The sequence below is a fragment of the Centrocercus urophasianus genome, unplaced genomic scaffold, assembly GCF_019232065.1.
Source record: "Centrocercus urophasianus isolate 14NV4802_14NV808 unplaced genomic scaffold, USGS_Curo_1.0 seq_24, whole genome shotgun sequence".
NCBI lineage: Eukaryota > Metazoa > Chordata > Aves > Galliformes > Phasianidae > Centrocercus > Centrocercus urophasianus.
In genome coordinates, this window is record NW_024884800.1 from 1,952,749 (window position 1) to 1,973,092 (window position 20,344).

The following is a 20,344-nucleotide window of genomic DNA, read 5'->3' on the forward strand; positions in this document are numbered from 1 at the left end:
CCAGGGACGGGGATCCACAACCTCTCTGAGCAGCTGTTCCAGCACTTCACCATTCTCATAGTAAAGAATTTATTGATCCTCAACCCTCAGGGATGGGGCTGGGGAACAGCAACACCTGCGCAGCAGAGCTGCAAGGATGGTCCCCAAATAGAAGGGACGAGCAAGGGAGTGCTGGGGTTTGGCAGCAAGCAAGGGTCAGATCTGTAGTGCCCCGCAGCCCCAGGAATATGGAAAGCAGCCCAGCACCGGACTGTGGCTTGGCATAAGAAAAACAAAGCCATGAAGTTCTGTGGTGTGTTTTGTCCCACTCAGAGAAGCCGTGCCCTGCAGCCCCCCAGGGCAGGGGGAGGACCCCGCGCCCAAACAAAGTGCCATTATCTGACCGCGGTCTCTGAAAGTCTTTTGTTCCCTGGGCGCACGAGAGCGGAGATCGGAGGACACCTAGCGAGGAGGCCGCTCCGGGGGCTGCGTGACAACAGAGCTTGCAGAGATTGTCACCTCACAGCCCGCTGGGCCGGCCCTGCTGGGGATCGTCTCTCAGGGCACGGAGCTCCGGCTGGCTGCGAGCAGGATGCGGGCCTCACCGTAACACCGCGATCCGTGCGAGGACACGGCCCGGCTCTGCCAGGCCCCGTCCCCCCGCCAGACACCCGCAGCTCGGAGCGGGCCCCGAGCCCATTACACGGAGCCCTGAGCTCTGCGCCCTGCGCACGGTGCTGTGGGGCGCTCTGTGGGTGCCGGGTGGGCTGCGAGCATTGGGATGGAAAGCAGCGCGTGGGGACGGCGCGGCCGGACTGCGCCTACACGGCACGGCGCCACCCCACGGCGGCGGAGGAGCAGGCCGCAGCTCCGCGGCGCAACCACCTGCGCAGGGGCACGTGATCACCCCGCCACGTGATCGACCTCCCGTCTCACGTGACTTTGAGGCCAGCGGGTGTCATGGCGGCGGCGGTGCGCTGGGCCTTGGTGGCCGCTGTGGCGGCGGCGGCGGTTGTGGCGTTGGATAACGGCGTGGCGCGGACGCCGCCCATGGGCTGGCTGCACTGGGAGCGCTTCCTCTGCGGCACCGACTGCGCTGCTGAGCCGGACAGCTGCGTCAGGTACCGGGATGGGATGGGGTAGGGGGAGCCGGGGTCCCGGTGCTGGGAGCGGGGCGTTGCGTTGCGGGGCTGCGGCCCGAGCTGCAGCGTCCCCCCCCGCGTTGCTCCCCCGGCCCCAGCGAGCGGCTGTTCACCGAGATGGCCGACGTGATGGTCGCGGAGGGCTGGAAGGAAGCGGGCTACGAGTTCGTCTGCATCGACGACTGCTGGATGGCGCCAACGCGGGACGAACGAGGCCGGCTGCGGGCGGATCCCCGGCGCTTCCCCGGCGGTATCCGCGCACTGGCGGACTACGTGAGTGCGAGGAGCGGAGGGGGGGGGGGGGCTGTGAGGGAACCGCGTGACTCAACGGCCTCTCCTCTGCCTGCTGAGCTCAGGTCCATTCCAAAGGGTTGAAGCTGGGGATCTACAGTGACGTGGGGAACAGGACGTGTGCCGGCTTCCCCGGCAGCTATGGGCACTACGAGTTGGACGCACAGACCTTTGCCTCCTGGGGTGTGGACTTGGTGAAGTTTGATGGCTGTAACGCCGACTCGCTGGGGCTGCTGGCAGAAGGTATGCGAGCAGGTGGGGCACAGCTGGGGCTGTTCTACGGGTGTCAGCAATCCCCAGCCAAGGGGTGGGCTCCAGAGAGATGCTTTTCCCTGACTGTACACATTTGAGGGATTAGCTTACACGCAATGTTCCCAAGTGCAAGGCTGCTCTCTCTCCAGGGCAGCGCATATTGCTGGCCCAAGTGGTTTTTGGCTGTTCTGACTCCCGGAGCTTTCAGGCGTGGCTTGAGAAAGCAGCTTTCTCCCACCAGAGACTGCGTCGTGCTGAGCACAGAAGTATTGTCTGCGTTCTCTGGGGGCTGTCTGCAGACTGCCGTGTCAGCTCTTAGCACCACAAAGGCTTTGCACTTCTGGAGTGCTTTCATTGCAGAGCAAAAGCATTTCGCATGCTTGACACTGAATCCCTTTGCTGAAGCTGTGCCATAATGGATCAGCTCTGAGCTAGAATAACTTGTATCTGCAGTAGGAAGGGCAGTTATCAGGGCTGTTAGCAGGAAAAAAATAGAAGGGAATTCTGGCACAACAAACCTATTGGGATTTTCACTTCTAAATGTGCCCTCATGAATGCTGTTTCCGAAGTTGTTATGCACAGGCTGGTGGGTCAGCAGTAGAGAGCTCAGTGCTGTGCTCAGAGCTCCTGGCTGCAGACCCCCTCCAAGCACTGCACACCCCGGTGCCCCAGGTGCAGATTTGCAGGAAGAACAATGTGGCTCTGAAGTTGGTTTTCTGTTGGCTGGGCTCTCCCTGCTGGCGCAGTGTTTGGCAGCAGGAATCCTGCACTCTCTCCTGGCTGTCTGGCAGAGAGAACCTGTCCAAGTGACAGTCAGCTCCACGCCAGTTGGTCCAATGTGTGCTGGCTGTTGGGGCCTGGAGCACAGCTCAGCACCGCAGGCGACAGCTGAGCTGGAAGCTGGCTGGATCAGATGGATAAGCCAGGTGCAACCCAGTGGTACTGAAGCAGTTCCAGGAGAGAGAGCAAAAGCTCCCTTCCCTCTCTGCTGATTGGAAGGGACTTAACAGGGCTGTGTGAGGACAAGGACAGGACAAAACTAGTGCCTTTTTTATTCCTGCTCAGTCCATATGGCACAAATGCATCATAAGGACGTGTTCCCACAATGTTAACCACTGGTGCTGTACCCAGTTGCTCGGTAAGATAGCAACTTGTATTTAGGCTGCTCAGAAAGGTGGTGGGTGCTCTGTCTTTGGAGACATTCGAGGTCAGGCTGGGCAGGGCTCTGAACACCTGATGGAGCTGTGGGTGTCTCTGCTCAGTGCAGGGAGTTGGTCTCAGTGACCTCTAAGGGTTCCTTCCCATTCAAAAGATTCTATGATTCTAGAGGGAAAATACACCACACAGCAAAGCTGCAGCCTGTTCCTAGGGTTGCATCCATGTCCTCTATCCCAGCTGAAAGCAGGGTAGTGGGTGATGTAGAGGTCAGCAGTCTCAGACTATTTGCCTGGGACAAATAGCAAAGCCATGTAGCAGCTCACCTCTCCTTGGGGGCAGGAGACTGGCTGTCACTACGAGCTCCTCTCTCCTCCCTTTATTATTTGAGTCATGAGAGTATGTTCAGCCTTGATTTTTAAAAGAGTCAAGCTGAAACCTGAACCTGTGGCACTGGTTTAGTTCCTTTCCTTGAGCAAGGAGATGGGGTAACCTCTCTTCTTTTAGGTTACAGGAACATGTCTCTGGCCCTCAACAAGACTGGCAGACCCATCGTGTACTCCTGTGAATGGCCTTTCTACCTGAGGCCTGTGCAGCAGGTAGGGAGCATTTCTCAGGGCTCACAGTGGGAAGAACAGAAAGGCATTAGCACTTCATAGCAGCCTCCCAAGGAATTTGCTGGTCTCCGGTCCGATGGAGAACAAGACTGCAAGGCAGAGGAAAACCACTTTTCCTCTACAGCCTTGAGGTGTACCTGAGGCAAGTCGCTTCTCTGCTGAAAAGAGCGTAGCAGGATTCTGCAGCACAAGCTGCTGGAAGCACAGCCCAGCTGGAGCTTGCTCAAGATCAGCAGCATCCATCTGCTTTCCCTCTTCAGGGAGCTGAGCATCAAGATGTTGGAGATGCAGATGCAGCTAGCAGGCAGCTTGCTGCTATTCCTCCTGGATGTTCTGCTCAGCCTAACAGCCACCTCGAGGGACAGGAATGAGAGTTTTAGGGCAGCCTATTGAACAGGAATGCTCTGTGTTGTTTACATGTGGGTTTTTGCTGGACAGGGTCTGTGAGTGCCGTGTTGCTCTCCACCCACAGCTGCCTTCCCCCATGCACCAGGACAGGATGTGGTCATTCCCTCCCAGAGAGATAGATGCATTAGTCACCAAAGGGAGTAAACCTGAGAAACAGCAGTGATTACTGAAATAGTAATTACTGTGACAGTAATAGGATGACACAGTTTAATCCCACTGGTCCCATCCCCTCTTTGGTAAAACAGCACGTGTAGAGATTTTCTAACAGAGCTAGGTGGCTGCAACTGTTCTCCCAAGGGAAACAATTGGGATGGTGCTGTCTGGAATGTGGCAGACTAGAGCTGGTGGGTACAAGGCATCCTAGGGAGCCAGCATTGTTCAGGTGGAATACTATCCACTGTCAGCTAAGTTCTCTCCCACAATATCCCTGATGCCTTGTGTACAGTCTCCATCTTGTACAGTCAGGCTCTCTGGCTAACCACACTCATTGTTTTGGCAGCCCAATTACACGGAGATCAAACAGTATTGCAATCACTGGAGGAATTTTTATGATGTCTATGATTCTTGGAACAGCATCAAGAGCATCGTGGAGTGGACAGCACTTCACCAGGACAGCATTGTGAAGATAGCTGGGCCTGGGGGCTGGAATGACCCTGACATGGCAAGTAGAGCAACACCCTTCCAGCAGCAGGAGAAAATTGTTTCCTTAGCTGTAGCCTGAGATGGGTGGGGAGGGAGAGACTGGGAGGAGAAACACTGGGGGAAAGGATCTGATGGAGTCCTAGGATTAAGCATTTGATGAGAGGGATCCCTAAATGGAAAAGAGCAGCAGAACAGCACTCTGAGCACACAGCAGCTGGGTGCAGAAGGAGAAGCACTGCATAGGCTGTACTGCAGCCTATAAAGCAGTGCCAGTCCCTAACAAACACAGATATGAATCGGAGAAAGTCTCTGATGTGCAACTCCTATCAGAGGGGGGAAAAAAACCTTGGGTGCCGTGCCAAGCTGGGTGCTAGCAAGGAATGAATAGCTGCATCTAGGAGCAGGCTCTTGAATGCTGCTTTGCCAGGTAAGGATCCTTCTTTACTTCCACCACTGGTTCATGCTGAATTGCCATGCTAATCTGCAGCCAGCTGGTGTTGTTCCTAGAGCTCAGCCCATCCAACCAGTCCCCAACCAGGGCACCACCCTTAGCATCCTGCTGCTTCCCAGCACTTCCCTGCTGGCCCAGTTTCTCCTTGGCAAGCAGCGTTAGGAGGCGTTTTTCTTTTCCTGTCCCAGTTGGTGATTGGGAACTTTGGGCTGAGCTGGGACCAGGCGGTGACTCAGATGGCGATGTGGGCGATCATGGCCGCGCCGCTCTTCATGTCCAACGACCTGCGGCACATGAAACCGGAGGCCAAGGGGCTGCTCCAGAACAAGGAGGTGATCGCCATCAACCAGGATCCGCTGGGCAAGCAGGGCTATCGCATCACTAAGGTACAGCAGGACCTGGCTGGGGCTGTGCTCTGGAACACGGGCTGCAGGCTTCCTCAGAAAGCGGGCGCTGGAGGTCTGGGACAAAGCACCCAGGGTTTGGGAACACATTTGTTCCTGAAGCCTGCTTTGTGCAGGCACAAAGACAGCTGGTTCTGCCTTCCCTAATGCAAGCCTGTGGCTTATTTTCTTCTTGGCAGGACAAGAACTTCGAGCTGTGGGAACGGCCCCTGTCTGACAGAGCCTACGCCGTGGCGGTCCTAAACCAGCAGGAAATTGGGGGACCCCAGAACTTCACCTTCTCCCTCTCCTTCCTCGGCAATGGGCTGGCCTGCAACCCAGCGTGCTGCATCCAGCAGATCCTGCCAACCAGCAGGGACTGGGGGGTTCACAACTGGGTCTCCTCCCTGAGTGTAGAAGTGAACCCCACAGGCACTGTGCTGCTCAAAGTAGTGCCGCTGTAGGAGGTGGGATTATTTTCTAAGCCTCATGTTCTGCACTTCTTGTCCTAGAGCATTCACTGCTTGAGAGCCTCTGGATGCTGAACCTTCTGCCTACTGTAACAAATGCCTGTGACTTATTACCATGAGGCAGCAGAAAAAGGTGCTGCTTCTCTCCTGTTACCCTTTCTCTGGCATCTCACCCATCTCTCCTTTCCCAAGGGGTCACAAGGCCCCCAGCAGGGCAACAACAACTCATTGCCACCACGACCAAAGATCTGCAAGAGGTGCACGCAGCGTTCTACAGCTCTTCAGCATTTCAGGCACACAAGGGCAGTGCAGCCCAGCTGCTGTGCTGTGTGCTTTGGCAGGCTGGAGCACTTGTGGACATTTAGTTCACAACTGTGAAAAGCTGTTCCTGCTGGAAAAAACTCAACGCCGTCCTCAGAATGGGCACCTCCTCCTGAGCTCAGGGACTGGTCTAAATCACAGCGCTTCTTAGCAGCTGATTTCTCTGCAGCCATCTGCTTAAAGTGATCAAGTGTGATGCCTCCGAGCTGAGCTTTGAGGCTTTCAAGTCTCACAAGTCTTCCTCTCATCAATGGCTGCCCCTTTAGATGACAGTTCCCCACGCCACCCTTCATGGGGCCCCTAGGGAATCCTTCCTTAGTGAGCTCCCTTCCAGAAATAACTGCTTGCTTTAGCTTAAAGGTCCTTCTGGTGCAGGATACAGACACTTAACCCTTGTTTCCAGGCTACTGCACAATCTGGATGCCTTGATTTGTCCTAATGTTTGTGTTTACAACTCCAACTGAAGTGTTCCTAAGCAGGCCTACCTGTACGTTTTACCATGGTAGCTAAAATTAAATCAAGTTTTGGAAAACAGGTCACTGTTCTTACAAAAATCATCATGATTACCAGAAGCAACACCCAGTAAAGTGGATCTGATGCACCTGCACTCTACATCTATTACACACCTCTTGGAGCAAGGAGGGAGATCCTAGCTTACAAGAGGTTTTGAAGAAATGCTGCCTTTGCAAGGATCATCTTCCTGCTGGGTTAGTGTACTTGCAAGCCTCACCCCACCAGCAGCACAGAATACACAAAACCAAGTAACAGATCACTTCCAAATACTTTAATATGGTCCAAAAATGAGTAGGATGCAGCTTAGAACTGTATCACCTGGCCCTATAAGAAGGAAGAGATGAGTGTGAGTTTATTCACCACTGAATCTTGCCCTGTCCCAACCCTGGCAGCACACAGCCTGCTGTCTGTCCCTCCTGCAGCCACTCCAGGCAGGCTGCTGCATGTTGCTGAAAATCCTCCCCTTGATACAGAGCCTCACTCAGCACTTAGGGAGTGCTCAGCCTGTGCTGCTGGCAGTGCTCTCCCCAAAGCCACAGCTGTGCTCATACCCACCCAGATGATTTTTCCATCATTGGCCAGCCTTGGTACATGCACATACCTTTCTCTTCTTGTCTCCTCCCAGTTCAAAGTGCTTGCATCTCTTAATTGCCAGCATCCTCTTGGACCTGCAGTTGGGCTCCACACACTCCAGCCTCAGCACAATCTTCTTTGTGGTCTTGGCCTGGGAAGTGAGGAGCAGTGCATGAGCAAACAAAGTGTCCAAAAGCAGATCAACTGCTGGAAAAGCTGCTTATCTCTACCCTTAGAAGATTCATCAGCTTGTTCTCAAAACATAATAAGAGACTAAACACAGCTGACTTGCTCCATTAAACACAAAAATGTATCTTAAAGACCAGTAAAGAGTGGGTCTGCTCCTTTGCCTACTGGTGTTTTTAAAGAACGCTGGCAAAAGGATTTACTGGGGCAGGGTTGGTCTCCTGCAGAGGTCAGCACAGGAGGAAAGTTGCTCCAGCAAATGGCTGTCAGGTTTTGCTTCCCTGCTGTAACAGCACAGATTTCAGCACCCATCCCTTAGCAGAAGGTAGGGGGGAGCACAGAAGGAAAACATGCTATATGACTACAGTTCCAGGCACTCCATAAATTGAGGAGGAAGGCAGACAGCAGCACGTGTTACGAAACACACCACTCCTACTGCTGCTTCAACAATTTCTTTCATTAAAAGCATTATGTCCATTAAAACTGTGTTCTCTTAAAGCATCAGGCTCCACACAGAAGCTTCTCTGCAAAAACAAGCTGCATCATTCCACTGTAAGAAAGAGGGGACCCAATGAGGAACGAGGAGCAGCCTGGGATGGAAACCATGTTCCTAGAGAGCTCCACCTGCATGGAGCTGCTACAGTGTGGTCTGAACACACCACGGCTGAGGAGGCAGAAGCGTCCCTCTTCAGCAGGATGCGTGGAAGGTTTCAAGCCCTCCTTCTGGGAGCAGCACTCACCTTCTTACGGAAGATAGGCTTCGTCTGGCCGCCATAGCCACTCTGCTTCCTTGTGTAGCGCCTTTTCCCTGCAGGAAGAAACAGGTACATTGAGGCAGTAGCTCAGATATGCTACAGGCACAGCTGGCATTCCTACCAACCACCTGCAGACCTCGACCTCCAGCCGCACAACTGATCACATAAAATCCCTGCTCCCACCACAGCCGTGTGCTGAGCCTACAAGCATCCCCTCGGCACAGACTGCCTTCCCCTGGGCCCTGCCCCCCCGCCCACAGCATCTCCGCCCTCACCTTGGGCATGGAGAGAGTCCTTGCCCTTCTTGTATTGGGTGACTTTATGGGGCTGGTGCTTGCCGCACTTCTTGCAGTAGGTGCGGCGGGTTTTCGGGACGTTCACCTGGAGGATCAGGGAGAAGCCGATCAGTACAGCCAGAAACCGCACAGACGCCAACCCGCCCCGGTGTTGCTGGCTCGAGCGCGGCTCGGCCGTCCCGCCGCCCCTCTCCCCCCGCCCAGGACAGGCCCCGCGCCATCGCCCCGCGCTTACGGCCCCCGCCGCCTCCCAGGCCCGGCCCAACCTCCGGCCGAGCAGCCCCCCGCATCGCTCAGCGCCTCGGGAGGGCGGAACGAGCCGCCGCGGAGACGGATGGAAGCGGATAAAGGCGAACCCGCAATCCGCCACCGCTAGCGCTCACCATCTTGCCGCTGGTGAGCCGAAGAGAAGGAGCGACCCGGAAGCGGAAGGAGACGCGAGAGGAGCATAGAGAGGAAGGCGAGCTGGGAGCGCAGCGCCCCCTTTTGGCGGGAGGGACGGGGAATGCAGGGGAGGAGGAGGATGGGAGAGAGGAGGTTGGGGGCTGTGGGCCGTGGGCTCTGCTGGGTGGAGTAGGGGATGTGGGTGCACAGCGACAACGGGGCTGAGTAGGGATACAGAGGGACACGGGGGTGCAGGGACACGGGGTGCAGGAGAAGCCCTCCTGCCCTTCACACATACCACCCGCTGCCCACCCCATAGCCCAGCTCACAGCCTCGGGCCTGGTTCTCACACTCCAGCCCTTCTCCCCAACCCCTCGTCCTGCCCTGTGCCCCCGCTGCCGTGTCCCCACACCCGGGCCTGCTGGTGGCACTGTGAAGGTAGCAGTGTGGAGGTGGCCCCGGCCATCTCCAGGAGGAAACGCAGCTGCTGCTTTGAGTCAGAAACTCAGAAAAGGGGAACTGAAAGGGTGGGGTTGGCCGGCCCCGTTCTTCCTCCCTGCACGGCAGACCCCAGCGCCGTCCCTGTGCTGCGTCCCCACTGCCGCCCCGACTCGCGGTGCTGGGCCGCTCGGGGCAGGCGTGGGGCAGCAGGCACAGCACAGCACAGTACTGTCCGTCTGGGCCAGCCGGAAGGGCTCGGTGAGTGCGGGGCACCCAGGGTGGGGGCTGCATCCCAGGGACATGTGGTAGAAAGTGATGTGACGTGGGCAACACAAGGGCTCACGGCCTCACAGCTCTGCTGCGTGTGGCAGCAGTGCTGGGGCGGTGCTGGGGATGGGGGAGGTATCCCAGGTGCTGCGGTGTGCCACGACAAGCTGCACCATTTGGGCCATGAGGCCTGGATGCACTCTGAGCTGGCGGCATCCATCCTGCTGCCACGAGGACGTGGGGCGCAGGGCCCTGGGTGTATCAGAGCTGGGGGCTGTGGGGCTATGCCAGAATAGGGGGTCAGGGTGGTTTGTGGGTGCTAGGAGTGTGCTGGAACCACCTGTCAGGGTGCTGGCTGGGTGCTGGTGGCACTGGGGCTGCACAGAGCAGGGAGTGGGGGTGATCTGTGAGTGCTGGAGTGCACTGGAGCAGGGGGTGGGGGTGCTGGCAGTGCCTCTGCACGCTGAATCCCAGCTCCTGTCCAGCCATTGTGCAGGGTTGCCTGCTGCAGCTCCCCTCCCTGCTTCAACACCCCAACAGTGTGTAGTTCTGGTGGCACTGAGCGCAGTGGCCACGTCAATGCACTTCTGTCCGAGGTGTGACAGTGGCAGGAAGTCACATTATCTAGGGGGGACGCCTTTGCTCACCCGCTCGCCACCTCTGCTGTTACAGTGAGGCAGCGATGGCTGACTGGGGAGGTGAGTACTGCTGGGCAGCCACCAGCACAGGGATGGGGTCTGGTGGCCCTGCACGCATCGACCCCTTCCTTGTCCCTACTACACACCTGGCAGAGAGGGGCAGCTGGGGAGGAATGTGCTGGGTCAGAGATGGGGAGGCTGCGCTGGGGACAGGGAGACTGCACTTTGATGGGTCAGTGCATCCTTCTGTGACACTCACCATCCTTTCATCCCTGGTGTCACCATGCCAGAGGACACAGTGAGGACCTGTCCATTCTGCCCACCGCTGCTGGGGGTAACACAGTTGCTGCAACACAAGGTAAGGCTCCCTGCATCTGATGGCCTGTGGGCCAGTCAGTGGCCACTGCAGCCACCTGCCCTGTCCCCAATTCCCTCAGCCCTCATCCCTGGATCAGCCAGAGGCTGCTGGTTCTTCAGATAACCCATTATTTTTAAGTTGTTTTTATTTTTAAACCACCCAAAGAACCCTAAGCAATGGGGCCCACAGAGGGAGGACAGGGGGAGCCCCATTGTCTGCAGGCACACAGGGCTGGTTTGCTGCCACAAGGTTCTGTGGTGAGGGACTGGGCATTGGAGAAGACGGGAGGGACGCCCTGCTCTTGCCCCCCTGATGGGCATGCTGTGGGAGAGGCACAGTGGACAGAGCCATGTAGGGACCTCTGGTCCCCTTGTGGTCCCTGTGGTGAGCAGGTGGGCTGCACAGTTGTGTAACAGGGAGCTTGACCCCACTTTTCCAGCGAAAAGAGAACAAACTTGAAGTGAAGGGGTAGAAAGCACAGAGAAGGTACTGGGGGGCATGGATCAGTAGTGGCTCTGTGCGGCTCAGCAGTGGGACCGGGAGCTGCTTACAGCCCTCCATGGGAGCAGCTCACACCTTCAGCCACTGGGTGCTACAGACATCCAGACCTATTCCTGGAGAGGGTCAGGACCTGTGCTGATGGGGGCTGCAGAAGGATTTAAGCACCTCTGTGTGATGGCTAAAGGAAATGCTTTGAGCCTGCCTCACATGGGGAAGGGAGTTCAGCATTGTCTGTGCGCTCCTGCAGGCTCCCTGGGCAGAGGGGGGGAAGGATGGTTCTAGAGCCTTCTTTGCTCTTGGCAGCACAGCACTGCAGGCATTTAGGGTCAGGACCAACCCCTGTTTTTTCGTGGACCTCCTCCCCACAGCTGTCCCTTGTGCAAGGCATAGCCCAGGCAGCTCAGTGGTAGGAAACAGCCCACACAAACACAGCAGTGCTGAGAGGAGGAGGGAGGGTGCTGGGTGTCACAGCTTGGCCTCTGTGCTCCTCCCCGAGGCGGCGTTTCTCACAGCCTCCTCAGCTCCCTCCCATCTAGCCACCAGCACCCAGCTGAAGCTGGAGCCTGTAGGCTGGCAGCTTGGTCCTCACCATGGCATCTCAAGAAGGAAGCAACAGGGAGAGGTGACCCTATAAATACCCTGTATGTGTGTGAGGTCTGGCTGCAGGCAGGTTTTGGGCTGAGCAAGAGCAGTGTCAGTTGTCACCCTGCACACAGCAACCCCGTGAGCACGGCGAGGAGGCAGCTGGGGTGGCTGACATGGCCAGCATCATCCTGGAGAGCATCTTCTTGAAGCGCTCGCAGCAGAAGAAGAAAACATCTCCCCTCAACTTCAAGAAGCGCCTGTTCCTGCTGACGGAGAGCAAGCTGTCCTACTACGAGTATGACTTTGAGCGAGGGGTGAGTCTGTGGGGCTGCTGGCGGTCTCTCACCAGCACAAAGCATGGGGATGAGGGTTTCCCCAGGTTCCCACTTTGGGGATCATTCAAACCAATCTCGTTTCTTGCAGCGCCGAGGCAGCAAGAAGGGCTCGGTGGACATTGAGAAGATCACCTGTGTGGAGACGGTGGTGCCCGAAAACAACCCTCCCCCTGAGCGGCAGGTCCCGGTGAGCATCCCTGCTGCTGTTCCCTGTGCTGTTGCTGGGGCAGTGCTGTCTGGCACGGGGCTCTGTGCACACAAATTGTACTGACGGCCAGCCCAACGCAGAGCATGGGGCAGGAGAGGCAAGGGCTGTGAGCTGAGCTGCAGGATGTCAGTGTCCATCTCTCCCTCTCTCTTCCAGAAGAAAGGGGAGGATTACAACATGGAGCAGATCTCCATCATTGAGCGGTTCCCCTACCCCTTTCAGGTGAGTTCTCAGCGTGCTCACTTCACCTTTCTGCTCCATCTGGCTGCAGGGCAGGAGCTGGCATTGCAGCAGGGGTGAGAAGAGCAGGGAGACGTGAGGACAAGCACAGCATCATTTTGGGGACACCCTGCTGCCGCGTGGGGCAGGCCGATGAGCCTTCATGGGCAGTGAGGAATCGGGCAGCTCTCTGGAAAAGGAGATGGATGCCGGCTCTGAGCTTTGTCCTGCAGTTTTCAGTGTCCTGGCCAGCCCTGGAGGGATGGATGCTATTTGCTCACTCAGCCCCCAACCCAGTTGCTCACTGTCACCCCACACGGCCCCCAGCACAATGAAAGTCAGAGAAGGAAGTGGAAAGTCTCAGGGGAAGGGGCTTATTTATAACATCTCTGTCACGGTTCCATGAGCACCACGGGGCCAGCACGCAGCGGCACGGCTTTTGCTCCTCATCGAATGCTCTGGCTGGCTGCAAGCCTCTGCTCTCCAATTTCCCCCCATGAGCCACGGCCCTGCGCTGAGCACATTGTCTACAGGTGGTGTATGACGAGGGGCCCCTCTATGTCTTCTCCCCGACAGAGGAGCTGCGCAAACGCTGGATCCATCAGCTGAAGAGCGGTGAGTTTGGGGCACCCAGCTGCGCGTGCGGCGTGACTCAGAGCGCTGGGTTTCCGGGGGCTCGCTGCCTCTTGGTTACGATATCCCATATCTGCGGAAGAGAGCTCTATCAGAAAGTGCTCCCATGACGAGCGAAATCATAAGGGCTATTCCCTCTGCTTGCATCATTCGTGCCATCCCTGTGCTGCCACGAGCCTGGGGAGAGGGGCGCTCACCTCCTGCTGATTCCTACAGCATCGTCTGAGGCATCTTGCCATCCCACAAACCTGCTCCAAAGCAGTTCAAGCAACTTCAGAAGTCACTGAGAGCTGGAGGAAATGGCAGATGTGGCCACAGAGCTCCACCAGTACACAAGGGGAGGGTAGAGCCCCCATTGCATTAGGAAGGAAATGAGGACAAAAAGCGTATTAGGAGCCAGGAGCATCTCCCAGCTCATCCCAAACCCCGTGTGATGCTGCTGAACTGATGCTTTGCTGTGGAGCTGCTCTCTCCTCGAGCTGGGAACGCCTTGCTGCAGCACTGCACAGAGAGGCTGGGCTGTTTGTGGTCAGCCAAAATCTGATGGAGCTGCCTGTGTGTCTGTGTGTGTATATTTCTGTGGCTTTGTGCTGGTGGCGTTAGATTAGCTGCTCAAATTGACCCAGGGAAGTTTGCCTGAGCGAGGAGGAAGCAGAGCGGGCTGATAACGAGGAAGTCAGTTATCTCACAAGAGCCCTGCTGCTCTGCCTGGCTGCCAGCCCCAGCTCCACTTCCCCACTCCAAGAGGACGGTGTGGTGGCAGTGGAAGCCATTGCAGAATCTGCAGGGAAAGAGAGAAAGAGAAAATGCTGGCTGTTTGCTGCTGGGATGCCCACATCTTGCTTCCTGAAGAGACTGGGCTCTCTGCAGGCAGTGGAGACAGTGCAGGCCATCATGCTGAGGTGGCATTTAGGAACATCCAAGTGTCCCCACGGCTTGGGGATGAGCAGCAGGAAGTCGGTTGGTGCCTGCTTGGAGAGGGAGCAATCCCAGCAAGGAAGGTTGCTGAGCAGGCAGGGGAGCAGCATCCTGCCCTGCCTGCAGGAAAGCCAGGCCCAGCATTTCTGGAAAGAAAAAAAAAAGGCTCAGAAGATCTGTGAGTTGTGGACATAACAGCTGGCAGGAGGAGTGGTTGCAGCAGGACCTGGCCCTCCAGATGTGCTCATGTTCCTTTGCAGAGCTGCTGAAGAGCTTTGATCAAATCTGAGAGGGAAGGCTGGCCCTCCTCCAGCTAGCAGCTTGGTGGCACAGGGTTAGCATTGCTGTGGCAGAGAGGCAAGAGCAACCAGCTGGAGGAAACGCAAGCAGAAGGGCCACGTAACTGTGTATCAGTGGCAGAACAGGGAGTGAAATGACTTACTGGGGCTGATCCTCTGCACTTGGGGTCACACACATCTCCCCTCCTTGGCCGCAGTGATCCGATACAACAGCGACCTGGTGCAGAAGTACCACCCCTGCTTCTGGATTGATGGCCAGTACCTGTGCTGCTCCCAGACAGCCAAGAACGCCATGGGCTGCAAGATCTTGGAGAGCAGGAATGGCAGTAAGACACTGGGCACCCTCCCCTTGCCTATGGCCAGCCCTGGTGATCACCTCCCACTGCCCATAGCAGCTAGGGATCTGTTCTCACCTTTGTTTTTTGTATTGTGAAGGTTTAAAAGCTGGGCGGTCACATCGCAAAACAAAGAAGCCTCTTCCCCCCATGCCTGAGGAGGACGCGGTAAGGACCAGTGAATGTGGGATTGCTCCAAAGTGTTGAAAGAAAAGTCTGCAGGATTTTATAGACCAGAGCTTGGCTCTGAAGGAGGATATCAAAGTAGAGCCCAAATGGGCTTGAAGCAGGGGATGGAGCCCAAAGAGCTGGGCAAACACCAAATGATCTCACCCCTTAGAAGTCCCCCAGGGGAGCTGGGAAGAGACAGTAGTCCTGACATGGGATAAAGTCTAAATGTTCAGGGAAGACATTTAGCTTTGGTGAAGACAGGCCTCCTAAGAGGGAATGGTGCAATAAAAAGCACTGGGTTGAGTCAGTCTCTTGCTGGAATTATATGTGGGAGCTGAAATGGAATGCTGTGCTAACCTGGCCAGGCTTGGGGACAGTCTTTGCCCAGGAAATAGCATGTCTGCCAGCTTCACCACATTCCTTGTTCTCCCTTGCCACGAGGAAGATGGTGATGAAGCCCCTGCCCCCTGAGCCAGCCCCCATTGCAGCAGGAGAAATGAAGAAGGTGGTGGCCCTGTACAACTACGTGCCAATGAATGTGCAGGACCTGCAGCTGCAGAAGGGTGAGGAGTACCTCATCCTGGAGGAAAGCCATCTGCCCTGGTGGAAAGCCCGTGACAAGAATGGGTAAGAGCTCCCACTATCCATGGCATTCACCCTGCAGCTGAGTCCTATCCCAGCACTGCTCCTGGGGCAGCCCCAAGGACCCCCATCTGACACTGGGGAATCCCCTCTGGTCTCAGACTCTCTAAACTATTTTCTCCTGCAGAAGGGAAGGATACATCCCCAGCAACTATGTCACCGAAACCAGCAATTCCCTGGAGATTTATGAGTGAGTAGGAGAAAGTGTGGTGATCTGGCAAGTTGTGCTCGGTTGGAGACCTTTTACATCCACTTCTGGGCCAGGATCAGGCCAGGATGGGAACAGGGCTGGCCTGGGGGTCTCCCTGATGGTTATATCCCTCCCTGTTCCAGGTGGTACTCAAAGAATATCACTCGGAGCCAAGCAGAGCAACTGCTGAAGCAGGAGGTTAGTGCTGACTGCCAGGTCTGGGTCTTCTACACACATGACTTCTGCAGGCTGCTGTCGCCTCACATCTAGCATGGGCCAGCCCTGGCTTGTGCTGGGAGGGGAAAGCTGGGTTCTAAGCCACCAGAGAACAGGCCAGCACCCACAGCTCCTTCGATGTTCACAGCTGGAAAGGGAGGGAGGAGCATGTGGCCTTATCTCCATCAGGGTCAATCAGTCTCTCTTCAGTGAAACGATGTGTTTCTGAATGCAGTGGATATTGAGGGCCAGTAGATTTAGGAGCGATGCAAGACTGCCCCTTCTTCTGTAGCTGACAAGGAGAATAGAGCTGGCTGGATCCAGACCAGAAATTGCTTAGGTAGCTGAAAGCCCCATGGTCCCAGCACTGCAGCCCAGCAGTATAGTTAGCCTGCACTGCCTGGGGGACAAACAAATGAACCCTGCAGCCTGTGTTACCCCAGCAGCCCCAGGAACTGTCTCCACTGTGATCTCCTCCCAGAAAGCAAGTCAGTAGGTGCCCCAAAGCAGGGGCCACAAGCAGGACTCCTTTCATTCGCCGCACCCTCTCCAGTCATGCTGTGATTGTCCCTCTTGCCTGCTGTGCTCACTTCCTCACAATTACCCCATCCTATCTTCCCACCCCCCCTCCTGTTTTTTTTTTTTAGGGTAAGGAAGGGGGCTTCATTGTCCGAGACTCTACCAGCAAGACAGGGAAATACACTGTCTCTGTTTATGCCAAGTCTGCTGTGTAAGTGGATCTAAGAATAGCTTGCTGCTATCTCAGAGGGCCCCTCCAGGCACCTCTCACTCTCTGCTTGCCCTTCCCAAGCTGCTGACCCCATGCACTGTCTCTCCAGAGACCCCCAAGGGGTGATCCGCCATTACGTTGTATGCTGCACCCCTCAGAATCAGTATTACCTGGCAGAAAAGCACCTGTTCAGCACCATCCCAGAGCTCATCACGTACCATCAGCACAACTCTGCCGGTGAGTGCTCACGGGTGCAGGCAGAGCTTGCAGCCACAGCCTGAACCTAATGCCCCTCCACATAGGTGGAGTACAGTCACCATCTCCCTGCTCTGGCACAGCCCAGTGGCAGCTTTAGCAGAGCAAAACAGCCTGGAAAACACACCTCTGCTCTGCATGGCTGAATCCCCAGGAACTTCACACCCCCCTTCCCCTGAATTCCATCCATCAAACACCCCTCTACCCTCACCCCACATCTTTCAGTAATGCTTTGTTCTCCCATCCACAGCCCTCACTGGGCTGTAAAGAAACATTGTTCTCTTTTACTGATGCAATTTCAATCGATCCTGTTCTGGACAAAAGTAAAACGAACCTGTCCCTCTTAACCTACCCAGCAGTGTGGGTTTGCAGATGATAAAGCATCTCTCAAACAGAGAATGGAGACAGGAGGATGCAGCCCAAGAAAAGCTGGAACAAGAATGTTCCAAGCAAGGACAAGCTGTGACAGGCTCAAAGAAAGTACAGGGACAGAGTGAGGCCACCAGGTTTTACTGACTTCACAGCGTCCTCCTTTTCTTGGGCTGAAGGCAGGAGGCCTGTATTCCCTGCTGAAACATCGTGGTGTGGCAGTGCAGCTTTCTGTGTTTCAGGGCTCATATCCAGACTGAAGTATCCTGTATCTCGACACCAGAAAAGTGCCCCTTCCACAGCTGGCCTGGGCTATGGTAAGCTGTCTCAGGCTTCCTTAAGTTTCCCTGGCTGCAGGGCCTGAAGGGTGCTTAGGTGCTCTGTCTGCAGGAACTCCTTGGGGCTGAGCTCCTGGTCGTTTCCCCACAGCAGGGCCCACATTGTTCCCTGGAATCCCTTCCTAATACTCCCTGGCTCTATGGGACAATACCAACCAAGAGACTTGCTATTCTATCCCCTGGATGAAAAGGTCTTGGGCTTCATGATTTTTCTGTGATGGTTTTTCAGGCATGCTTCTGGTCTTTCAGCACATTCTTTCAGGCAGCACGTGCTTATGAGCTCTTCTTGGACCAGCTAGACCAGATGACTGGGAGAAGCCTGCAGGAAGGGCACCTGCACCCTCATCACACTCACACTCTCTGTCCTAGGGTCGTGGGAGATTGACCCAAAGGATCTGACCTTCCTGAAGGAACTGGGGACAGGGCAGTTTGGCGTGGTGAAGTATGGGAAATGGAGAGGCCAATACAACGTTGCCATCAAGATGATCAGGGAGGGCTCCATGTCAGAAGATGAGTTTATCGATGAAGCCAAAGTCATGATGTAAGTGGTGAGCAGCCCCCAGGTCAGTGCAGCATGTATCTTGTCAGAATACCTGCACTCCCAGATGGTTTGGAGGGACAGCATCAGGAGGCTTCATGCACTGCAGAATGAATCTGCACTTCGAGAGCCTGTACTCTTTCTGCTGGTTTTGGCAGTGAGCATTCCAGGAGCACTCTTCCCTGCCCAATTCTCCTTCTTCTTATTCAGCAATGCTTCTTTTGCAGCTTGTCCTTACAGATGCTCAGAAATGCCCTTCTTGCCCCCAACACAGGAACCTGTCTCACGAGAAGCTGGTGCAGCTCTATGGGGTCTGCACAAAGCAGCGTCCCATCTTCATCATCACTGAGTACATGGCCAACGGCTGTCTACTGAACTTCCTGAGGGAAACTCAGCGGCGATTCCAGCCTGCTGAGCTGCTGGAAATGTGCAAAGATGTCTGTGAAGCTATGGAGTATCTGGAATCCAAGCAGTTTCTGCACCGAGACCTGGTAGGCATGCGGCCAAAGGACACCTCTCCAGCTCAGTTGTAGCTGCAGGATGTCCTCGACAGGGTCCAGCTAATTCAGTGGTGTGAAGAGAGGAATCTACAGCCTCAGATTATCCCTGCAAGCTTCCCTGCCCACCTGAGCACAGACAGGGTGCCCACTATGGCATGTCTGAAGTCACTGCTGTGCAGTGGGTTAACAGAAAGGGAAGGACTAGGCAGCTTTCTGGGGACAGGAATGCATTTTTGGCTAGAGCAGAGCTTTGCATCAGACAACACAAGCAGCATTCATTAGCTCAGGCATGGAGCTTTAATGCCCATGTAAAGCTGAGCCTGTGGTTTTTCAGGCCTCTGGCTGGCATTGCCAGCATGCGGTCCTGCTGTGTGCCATATCTGATCTCCTCCTCATGCTGCTTTGTCAAGGCAAAATCACACCAGGGAAATTGTCCCTTCATGGATAAATTGGAGGCCTAGAGGGTCCTGCCTTGTCAGACAAAATGGGGCAAAGCATTAGATGGATGGGGATGAGGCAAAGTTGCAGATGGTACAGAGAGATGAGAGAAGCAGGAGCAGGTGGGAAGGACAGCCTCCATCTCTCCATCCACAGGCTGCTCGCAACTGTTTGGTGAACGACCAAGGGATTGTGAAAGTCTCGGATTTTGGCCTTTCCAGGTCTGGTAATACATCTGAGTCACTTTCCTGTCTCGATTTCCTATTGCCTTTGTCAGTTTCTTCTGCACTTTTGTCCATCTCTCCCACAGTTCTCCAGCTCGGCTTTTCCTCTGCCTTCTCCTGTCTTTCATCTGTCTGGCTCAACCTCCTTCACCCTTCCATCATCCCTTTCCTACATCCTTCATCTCCATTGTCCTGTCTTCTTGCTGCTTCTTCCTCCATCTCCAGGCTCCTGGCTGCAGCCTTCTTTCCACAGGCCATTTTTGCTATGTCACCCTCACTCATTCCCAGTCTCAACTAACATAATCTTGTCTCCAAAGGGACATTTTTGCCTTTTGAAACCCATGCAGAGTGCAAACTCTGATCACTCTGAAAGCTCTAAATTCCTTTCGGGCTTTGTTGGTTGCATGGATGAGTGAGAAGTGAAATGGATGACAGGTGCCCTGATCTGTTGGTGTGCTGCAGATACGTTCTGGATGATGAGTACACAAGCTCCATGGGGTCAAAGTTTCCAGTTCGGTGGTCTCCTCCTGAAGTTCTCCTGTACAGCAAGTTCAGCAGCAAATCCGACGTGTGGTCGTTTGGTAAGAGCACGGGGTTAATGACTCAGGGGGGGCAGGAGGAGGCCCAGCAGCAGTGAGCAGCCTGCTGCACACGGACACTACCACGTGTCCCCGCCGTTTCCCACCACAGGCGTGCTGATGTGGGAGGTTTACTCTCTGGGAAAGATGCCTTACGAGAGGTTTAACAACAACGAGACCACAGAGCACGTCATCCAAGGCCTGCGCCTCTACAGGCCTCAGCAGGCTTCAGAGCGGGTCTACGCCATCATGTACAGCTGCTGGCACGAGGTACGTGCGCACTGCGGGTCCGGCAGAGGGCACGGCGCGGTGCGGGCGCCCACAGCCCTTCCTCTCGCCCCGCAGAAGGCCGAGGAGCGCCCCACCTTCACCGCGCTGCTGGGCAGCATCGTGGACATCACCGACGAAGAGCCGTGAGCACCCCCCGCCGCCCTCCCTTCCCGGTGCCGGTGGCTGGAACTAACGGGCCGGGGAAACGGGACGGCACCTGGGCAGCCGCTGTGCGCACAGCGCGGGCTGAGGAGCCCCACAGAACCCCTCAATAAACCCCTCCTAACGGCTCCGGGCCTGCCGACGCTGAGCATGCGCAGCGCGGGCGGA

At 55.8% G+C, this 20,344-nt stretch overlaps 3 protein-coding genes across 7 annotated transcripts; 2 read left to right on the forward strand and 1 right to left on the reverse strand.

Annotated features, from left to right (window-relative positions):
- Positions 1-939: 939 nt before the first annotated feature.
- Positions 940-6,645, forward strand: GLA (galactosidase alpha). Its single transcript, XM_042824939.1, has 7 exons — positions 940-1,100; positions 1,220-1,394; positions 1,478-1,655; positions 3,327-3,418; positions 4,344-4,505; positions 5,126-5,323; positions 5,521-6,645. The coding sequence occupies exons 1-7, from the start codon at positions 940-942 to the stop codon at positions 5,782-5,784; spliced, it is 1,230 nt and encodes a 409-aa protein (XP_042680873.1). The 3' UTR covers positions 5,785-6,645.
- Positions 6,646-6,880: 235 nt separating this feature from the next.
- Positions 6,881-8,873, reverse strand: RPL36A (ribosomal protein L36a). The gene is made up of 5 exons (XM_042824940.1): positions 8,818-8,873; positions 8,414-8,519; positions 8,124-8,191; positions 7,226-7,348; positions 6,881-6,948 (listed from the first exon to the last, which is right to left on the reverse strand). The coding sequence occupies exons 1-5, from the start codon at positions 8,818-8,820 to the stop codon at positions 6,928-6,930; spliced, it is 321 nt and encodes a 106-aa protein (XP_042680874.1). The 5' UTR covers positions 8,821-8,873; the 3' UTR covers positions 6,881-6,927.
- Positions 8,874-9,389: 516 nt separating this feature from the next.
- On the forward strand, positions 9,390-20,293 carry BTK (Bruton tyrosine kinase). 5 transcript variants are annotated; one of them, XM_042824937.1, is made up of 20 exons: positions 9,390-9,517; positions 10,455-10,522; positions 11,716-11,922; positions 12,032-12,130; positions 12,308-12,373; positions 12,904-12,985; positions 14,418-14,546; positions 14,656-14,723; positions 15,172-15,353; positions 15,496-15,558; positions 15,702-15,756; positions 16,422-16,504; positions 16,614-16,741; positions 17,371-17,445; positions 17,836-18,007; positions 18,279-18,495; positions 19,099-19,163; positions 19,629-19,747; positions 19,857-20,014; positions 20,090-20,293. In XM_042824937.1, exons 3-20 carry the CDS (start codon positions 11,782-11,784, stop codon positions 20,159-20,161), a joined length of 1,974 nt encoding a protein of 657 aa, XP_042680871.1. In that variant the 5' UTR covers positions 9,390-9,517; positions 10,455-10,522; positions 11,716-11,781; the 3' UTR covers positions 20,162-20,293. The 5 variants fall into 5 exon arrangements, with proteins under 5 accessions (XP_042680871.1, XP_042680870.1, XP_042680869.1 ...); XM_042824936.1 differs by having other exon boundaries at positions 11,740-11,922; XM_042824935.1 differs by lacking the exon at positions 9,390-9,517 and adding an exon at positions 10,197-10,224 and having other exon boundaries at positions 11,740-11,922.
- Positions 20,294-20,344: the final 51 nt, after the last annotated feature.

Bases quoted from the DNA above. Each gene is read 5' to 3' on its own strand.
- GLA (XM_042824939.1), top strand. From the start codon at position 940: ATGGCGGCGGCGGTGCGCTGGGCCTTGGTGGCCGCTGTGGCGGCGGCG. The intron at 1,395-1,477 runs GTGAGTGCGAGG...TGCTGAGCTCAG, and splicing joins TCCGCGCACTGGCGGACTAC to GTCCATTCCAAAGGGTTGAA. The intron at 5,324-5,520 runs GTACAGCAGGAC...TCTTCTTGGCAG, and splicing joins AGGGCTATCGCATCACTAAG to GACAAGAACTTCGAGCTGTG.
- RPL36A (XM_042824940.1), bottom strand. The intron at 8,192-8,413 runs GTGAGGGCGGAG...TTCTTCCTGCAG, and splicing joins GGACTCTCTCCATGCCCAAG to GGAAAAGGCGCTACACAAGG. The intron at 7,349-8,123 runs GTGAGTGCTGCT...CTCACTTCCCAG, and splicing joins AGCCTATCTTCCGTAAGAAG to GCCAAGACCACAAAGAAGAT.
- BTK (XM_042824933.1), top strand. The intron at 10,523-11,715 runs GTAAGGCTCCCT...GAGCAAGAGCAG, and splicing joins CACAGTTGCTGCAACACAAG to TGTCAGTTGTCACCCTGCAC. The intron at 18,496-19,098 runs GTAGGCATGCGG...CTCCATCCACAG, and splicing joins AGTTTCTGCACCGAGACCTG to GCTGCTCGCAACTGTTTGGT.